Genomic DNA, 8199 nt, shown 5'->3' with positions numbered 1-8199 from the left:
AATGAAAATAAAAAGAAGAATTAGTACATGTCCGATTTGTGTTTTTATTTTTTATTTTTATTTTTAATATTTTCTAGTTCTAGAATTTTGTTAAAAAAACAAATAAAATGTTATTATTTCACTTCTATTTCTATAAAATCTTAAAAATAAAAATTACTAAAAATAAAATTAAAAACATTTTCCCAAACCAAACATACTTAAATATCTCAAAAAGAAAAAAAAATACAGTAATGTTATTTGCACAAAAGTAAAAATATTAAGAGTAGAGACACAAAATATGACCTTATTTACTATCATCAATATTTTGTGTCATGAATCTTAAACACAATAACTCTTAACATCCACTTCTTGATGTACAAATAGCATTACTACCACTACTACCAAGAACATGTATATATATAACATAGTATTTATCTATTTTGGTTCAACTTTTGCTGAAATTGTGTATCCTCCACTGTAGTCAAAGGCACTGTTGTCACTCACATTATCCTTATTCTTTGCAAAATTTGAAGTATCAATGTAAGGATGTTTCATCATTGCTCCACCCTTGGTGGCTCCAAAATCAGTGGCAGATGAAGAAGCAGAGGTTGAGTTTGTGTTCATTCCATCATTTTGCAAGATTGTCTCAAGTGCCTTAACAACCTCACTCATTGTTGGACGGTCAACGGCTGATTCCTCAACACATTGCAAAGTCAACTCTAGGAACCTACCAAACCCAATGAGGTTTGGTGTGTTCCTCACAGTTGGATCCATTAGTTCTCTCATTCCATAGTGTTCTTCGTCGTGCCGGTTGAACGCCGTCCGAGCTTCCCGGACAATGTACTTACCCTTTTCAATGGGCTGCCTCGAACTTATGAGCTCTAACATAACTACTCCGAAGCTATACACATCACTTTTTTCAGTTAGTTGTTGTGTCATGTAGTATTCTGGGTCCAAATAGCCCTGTAAAGATGTTAACTTTTGTCATCAAGAACTAGATTGAATCTTGTCACAAATTGAAAAATTGTGTGATTAAACTTGTATACTAGAATTCACTTCTCATGCACAAGCAGTATAAAATAGTTTTACACGGACATTTAATAGTGTAATTTGGGTCTAAATAGCCCTGCAAAAGATGGTAACTTCCTCATCAAGTTATTGTGATATATACCCTATAGTTTTTGAGATAAAATCAGAACAATGATTTTGAACAACATAAGTGCTAGTGCAAATGTTTCTTACCAATGTTCCTTTAACCTGAGTAGAAACATGTCCTTTCTCACTGTCTGATACTAACTTAGATAGTCCAAAATCTGCAACCTTTGCTGTCAAATTTTCATCTAGTAAGATGTTAGTGGATTTCACATCTCTGTGGATAATTGGAGGGTTGGCAAGTTCATGAAGGTAAGCGAGTCCTCTGGCCGAGCCAAGGGCGATTCGAAGTCTCCTCTTCCAATCAAGATGAATGTCAGATCTTCCTACAACTCGAATTGAAAACAGAAAACATTATTTTTTTTTTGTTCATTTTTTCTTTTTCAAATGCTAAAAATGAATATACAAATCAATCAGTTAAGCATGGAAACTAACCTGACAAACTCTCTCTAAGTGTTCCATTAGGCATGAATTCATAGACCAACATTTGTTCTCCTTGTTCGAAGCAAAATCCGACGAGTCCAACGAGGTTCTTGTGATGAACTCTTGAAAGCAACTCAATTTCAGTCTTGAACTCTAGGCCTCCTTGCATTGATCCTTGCTGAGCTCGCTTGATCGCGACGATTTTTCCATCAGGAAGCACCCCTTTGTACACCTGAATCCATCCAAACTGAATTAACATACATTCACCATAACCAAAATGAAAAGAAAAAAATGTTAACAATTAACATAGAAGCATTAAAAGTCTAACATACCTTGCCATAACCACCAAATCCTAACTCATTGCTTTCAGAGAAATTACTAGTGCTCTTTTTCAGTTCATCATATGAGAACCATCTTGCACCCTTTAATTGTGGTGCACCTCCACTATCCTTTCCACTTGGTGCCCAAGATGCTGGATCACAAAGATGAATTCACATTAATTCTCAAAGTTACACAAGTGATGATATAATAAGACTTTAAATACAATCAAATAGATAAATGAATTACCAAAAGGTCTGCTTAATCCTATGGCTCGCTCCGCGCGCTTCTTTTGCAGGATTGCATATACTGCTAAAGCTATGAGGCTCAGAAACAGAACTGATGAGCCTACTGCTATACCAATAATAGCACCAGTGCTAAGAGAGTTTCCTTTGTTAGAATCTGAAACAATTCCAGGTTAGTTGCATTTGTCACCTTAATTAGTTGCATAAAGTTGCAAAGATAAGGCTTTGTTTGGTGTCTAGGGACAAGAAATAAAGAGACATTGAGATTCGAAGTAGCAATTTCATAGTTGAAGTTACATTCGATGATTCACTCTATTAAAGGGACTAAAGTGAATCATGAATTGTAACTTCAAGAACAAACTTGCTATTTTTGAAATCTCGACGACTAATTTGAATCATGGTTAGAATCTCCAGGACAAGAACCAAATCAACCTTTACTCAAGAGTTAAGGTGTAACATATTTCTATGTACCTGGGAAAGCATAAGGGAATGCAATGAAGTAATAAGGTCCAAACTCCTTAGGAGGCTTGTAAGTTTGGTTGGTCAAATCAAACCCAATTCTTTGAACTTCAGTCCTATTGAAATATTGTCCTGATGGAGGAAACAAAGCTAGTTGCACTTGAAGATAATCATCACCATTGAAGAAAGGGTTTTGCAAAGAAACTGAGCCAGGTGTTAGGTCCAACTTCACCCACAAACTCATCTCAAGTTCATGGAAAATGTTAACATTTGAGAGTTCTCTAAACAAGGGTCCTCTGAAGTACAACATCCCTTCATAAGGGTATGCACATTCACAGCTTTGAGGGCTAAGCTTTTGATCCGGCGGACAAGATTTGCCTCCGCAATTCGCCAAGCTTGTCGAGTAAGGTTGCTTAGGCTGCTGCTGAAGTTGGCAGTAGTTTGTGTTTGAGAGAACACTGCACACTGGATTTCCTATAAGGCTGTCAAATTCAAGAAGAGATTAAACATTTATAATTGTTAATCAACTTCCTAAACCATGCAAATGTTTTCTAACCAGATAATTACATCAATGTGTTTTTGTATTGCGAACGGAGGATTACTGAGGAAATCTGGTTGTCTTGAAGATCAACAAGCTGCAATTGTGGACAAATGTTGTCACCTAAGTCTAATGTATTGTTCAATGCATTGTTCCTCAGTTTCCTGCAATGCAAGTAACATCAATTTTTATATAACATAATAAGGGCAGGTTCAAAACAAGGATCTTAGGAACTTACACTTGCTGAATTTGAGGAATGCTGAAGAGCTTTGATGGAAGAGGACCTTCCAAAGATCCAAACTCCATAACACTTCAAAACAAATGTACATTAATTTTTCAATATATCAGTTTATTTGTTCGAATCGGTCGTTACTTGGAAACGAAGGTAGTAGTTGGTAAGTTCTTACAGAGTGGTGAGTGATGGTAGAGATGAGAACCAAATTGGAGGTTCAGAGGGATCAAAGGAGTTGTTACTAAGATCCCTACACAATATTATAATTTGATTAACATCATAAGTAAGATAGCATCATATTAGAGGAAAAATTAATTAACATAAACTCATGCTTATTTACTTACACATAGTTGAGGGTATCCATGTGACTTAAATCTGGCAAAGAACCTTTCAATTTATTGTGTGCTAAGTTCCTGAAAGATAACACAGCATTATTATTATTATTATCATGATTACTAAGGTTATTACAAAATATTAATGTGTTCATTTCTGAATATAAGTACTCACAATTCATTGATGTTTGTAAGGTTATTGAGATTTGTAGGAACCTCTCCTGTCAAGGAATTTCTATCAAGCCGGCTGTTATAAATTGAAATTATAATCATTAGAAACAATATATAACTAGTTAAATAATATAAAGAGAAAAAATAAAATTAGATTGGTAGAAAGAGTTGAGAAAATTTATTAAAAAACTGAAATATGAGGCAATTACTTACAGAACCTCAAGTGTCTGAACTAGTCCTAATGTTTCTGGTATAGAACCAGATAAATCATTTCCATCAAATAATCTGCAAGGAAAATGAAAAAGTTGTAACAAATGGTAAAATAGATGACATCACAAGCTTATAAACACCAATTTTTGGAAAAATAAAATAAAATATATGAACTTACACATGTATGAGCACCATGTCAGAGCTGAAAAGTTTGGGGGAAATGGTACCTGAAAGCTGGTTCTTATTGAAATGGCTGCATTAAATTACAAATACAATTCAAAACAGTTATTATAAGATGAAGGAAATACTGCTTCTTACATTATTCTTTTTAAAAAAACTAAAGATAAATAGTTTTTCGGTATTTAAACATGATAAATTCATCGAAATTTCGCCTTTCACACTTAAAAAAAGAACATACAAGTGTTTTCTCGTACATATACAGGTTGATTATAAGTTTGTTATTTTTAAATCGGAACCATTTTACCCTTTATATTTTATTGAAGGGTTGAATGAAGTGATTACTCGAGAAATAATAAATAAAAAAAATGAGTCAAAATACTAACAAGTGCTTAGCCTTTAGAAGTTGGTCTAATCCAGGGGTGGTGGAGGTTGAAACTGGAATAGGCCCTGTGAGTTGATTATCTGCCAAGTCTAACCAATAAAGTTTGGAGAGTTTACCCAATGAAGGTGGTATTTTTCCAGTGAAGTTGTTTGAGTTTAAGGCCCTGTTATTCAACCACACCATTATACTTATACAAATACAAATACAAATAAAAATACAAGATTTGCTCTTACAGGAAGGATAGCTGTGAAAGATTCCCCAATGCATCTGGAATGCTGCCACTGAAGCTACAACCAGCCAAGATGCTGACACAAATTAAGGAAAGAAAGTATTAGTATGCTTTTTTTTTTTTGTGAATATAAGGAAAATGAATCTTGTTTCTTAAGGAATCTTACAGAATATTCAGATTCCTTAAGTCTCCTATCTCTGGAGACAGAGAACCTTTTAAACCTTTGTTGAATGACAAGTCCCTACAGTTCAATAATATAGTTAGCATAAAACATGTTAGGCAAAATTTCTTCTTAAATTTTCTTTTTTTTTTTTCTTGTAAAGTACCATGAAAGATCATGTCACTTTGTAGCTATGTGTAAATTTCATTTTCCTTGACCAAAGGCAATACTTGAACATAATTTTACGAAAGCATTAATTTCACGACATGATATCAGTAAGCTTAAGCTTTTAAGAGAAACGATTTCATGACAATTATTATTCAGTCAGTGATGAAAATCAACACATGACGAGGTCTAATAGTGATTGTAACTGGTTAAATTAGTAACATGATGCTGTTGTTGTCACCTTAAGTAACAAGAAAGATCAAAGAAATCATACTTACAAAGATCTAAGTTCTGTTAGTCCACCAATGTCCCCACTTAGTTTACCTTTGAGGCCCATGGTTGAAAGTCCCCTACACATTCAAAATGCAAGTATGATTAAAAAAAACAAAAAAAATGGATGAAATTAACATGGCTTGATTAATTGATAATAAATAATTACAATGAAGTAACCCTTGATTTGTTGCATGTAACTCCTTCCCATGGTGCTCCACAAGGGTCATCTGATTTGTCCCAACTTGGTGGTGTATTTACCCATATATCCTTCAAAGATCTAAGTACAGCAGCTACACCACACACATTTTATAAATTAACAAAGTTCTTTATAATAAGGTACATGAATATATGCTAATTAAGTGACTAATTTTCTTACTAATCTCATAATTTATAATACCAACCAACCAAAAATAGCTCAAAATTAAAAAAGTTTTGAGCACAACAACTCAATGGTGAATTAACTAATGTGTTAATTAATTACCAGTTGACTTAAAAAAAATTATGTATTAAATGGATAAAAAAAATTGTATATATTATAAGGTATCCAATTCCAACTCAGTATGAAGTTACCTTCTAATATAACATTTAGCATAATTAGCATTTTTATTTTATTTTATTTTATTTCATTCAAATCATATAGAAAATTACAAGAAACCACAGCATATTTTCAAGTAATTAAGCAGAAAAAGTATTATATATACTTTAGATCAAGTTTAGACTAAGGCTAATAATAAACACTAACAAAACCAGATTAATACTCCAAATCAAGATTAGCTATATCTAAAAGAAAATGATTAGAATAACAAAAAGATAGAGAATTTAGTAACACATTACCATCTTGAGGATCAGTATAAGAAGAAATGACATGAATCTCAGCCAACAAAATTCCCAAAGACAACAACAAATGGAGGAAGATTCCCATCTTGGGGAGAGACAAAACTCTCAGCATCTCTCAACACTTGTTTCTTCTTCTTATTGTACAAAACAAACTAAACATCAAAACATGATATCATAAAAAAAATAATGAAAAATATATTGCATGTTTATCATGGCAAGCATAGAAAGAAGAAGAGGGAGAAGCATTTGAAAAAGAAAGAGAAAGGGTATCATGGAATTGAATTGGTTCCAATTTTATTCATTTTTTCTTGTCTTAGAAGCTAATCAAACGGTTGCCACTACCTCTAACAACATCATAGTCATTTTCTCACTACTACTACTACTACTTTTTTTTCCCTTTGTTGTTGTTGTAATAATCATAATCATTAACAAATTGACACTTATTCCGTTACCTTCACTCTTCATTCACCAGTAGTCAGCCTCCAAAATGGAATAACATCACTTTTTTCTTTAGCTACTTTGACCTTTATCATCATAGACATAATATATATTGTCATTATTTTAGAAATACTTGCATGTTTCTCAAACGTATATTTAATATGCATTTAAAAAAATTACTATATACGTGTATATTTATGTATAAATATATGTGTTTTTTACACTCGGTTAATATATATTTTGTATTTTAATATATATTTTATACTAATAACTTTTTTTGTGTATACATAATATGATTAATTTATTGTTTTTTTTTACCAAAAATAAGAAGATTCAAACTCGTGACCTTTTAGATGAGTATGGAAAGATTATGTCATTTGAGTTATAACTCATTGGCATCAATCATTTATTAGTTGTTGCATAAAAATATATATTTGATATTCATGGAAAATTTAATTACGTTATATAGAAAAATTTGATTATTCTTTTATTAATTTTTTTTATAAAACAATACATAAATAATTAATACTGATTTTTAACGTTTATAATTTGTTAAATATATTATAAATATACTAAAAAATATGCAAGAATTTTGGATCACTATTTCTCATTCTTGATAGACAATAAAGAAATATCTTAGCATCTATGGCGACAGTACATTGGTTTAATGGATAAGTGGCACATAGTGTATAGTTAATGATAGTAGTTAGGTAGGTGTGACATGGTCCCACATCACTAATGTTCTATAGATCTGCATCAAAGAAGTGTATGCAAAGTTTATTAGATAATAGCTGAATTAATTTAAAATTCTATGTGTAATTGTGACTTGGCTTTACTTAAAGCTTTGTTGGCCAAAAGAAGTGAAGAGCTTTACTAAGATGGCTAGCTAGGTACCCACTTTAATTTTTTTTTGTGTTCATTATTTTTAATTAGATGGTTATTTCTTTTGATTCGATTTACTCATATACAGTTAACAATAGTTGGATGTTCAATTCACTATATGTGCAGATAGTTATTCTAATGTTAAGGTTTAGGAAATAATTTGAGGGTGGAGTATTTTTTTATTTTATTAGGTCAATTTTAGAACCTATTATTCATATTGTTTAAAAAAATCATTGTCTACTTAGCAAAACCTGTTATTATTATTATTGTATTTTAATTGATAATCTCACTTTTTTATTTATTGTTTATTATTTTAAAATTTGTTTTTGAGCTTTTTTTTTTTTATCTTTGAGATAGTTTGATGAAAGTATCAGAAAGATTATTGGTTCAGCCATCATTGTTGTTTTCCTTTTTTCTTTTGGTCAAGATCATTTTTCTTTTCCAAAGACCTCTAACATTGCGAGAAGAAGAGCCCAATAGTTACAAAAGACCCAATATATACCACCCAAAAAACTCAACCCTAAAAAAAATAAAAATGTTTCGTTGCTCCTAATTCCAAAAACAAAAAAAAATGTTTCGTTCCTCATCTATCAT

General features: G+C 31.6%; 1 protein-coding gene across 1 annotated transcript; it reads right to left on the bottom strand.

Moving 5' to 3' along the window:
- Positions 1-214: 214 nt before the first annotated feature.
- On the bottom strand, positions 215-6789 carry LOC107476669 (leucine-rich repeat receptor protein kinase HPCA1). Its single transcript, XM_016096526.3, has 19 exons — positions 6283-6789; positions 5615-5738; positions 5454-5525; positions 5017-5091; positions 4855-4926; positions 4623-4784; positions 4238-4312; positions 4063-4134; positions 3854-3925; positions 3691-3759; positions 3522-3596; positions 3353-3424; positions 3144-3278; positions 2589-3058; positions 2122-2274; positions 1887-2026; positions 1567-1786; positions 1222-1457; positions 215-942 (listed from the first exon to the last, which is right to left on the bottom strand). The coding sequence occupies exons 1-19, from the start codon at positions 6395-6397 to the stop codon at positions 415-417; spliced, it is 2937 nt and encodes a 978-aa protein (XP_015952012.1). The 5' UTR covers positions 6398-6789; the 3' UTR covers positions 215-414.
- Positions 6790-8199: the final 1410 nt, after the last annotated feature.

This window comes from Arachis duranensis, chromosome 1 (genome assembly GCF_000817695.3).
Source record: "Arachis duranensis cultivar V14167 chromosome 1, aradu.V14167.gnm2.J7QH, whole genome shotgun sequence".
NCBI classification, from domain to species: Eukaryota; Viridiplantae; Streptophyta; class Magnoliopsida; order Fabales; family Fabaceae; genus Arachis; species Arachis duranensis.
Note: the sequence above shows the minus strand (reverse complement) of the source record. Positions and strands in the feature narration are given on the sequence as shown.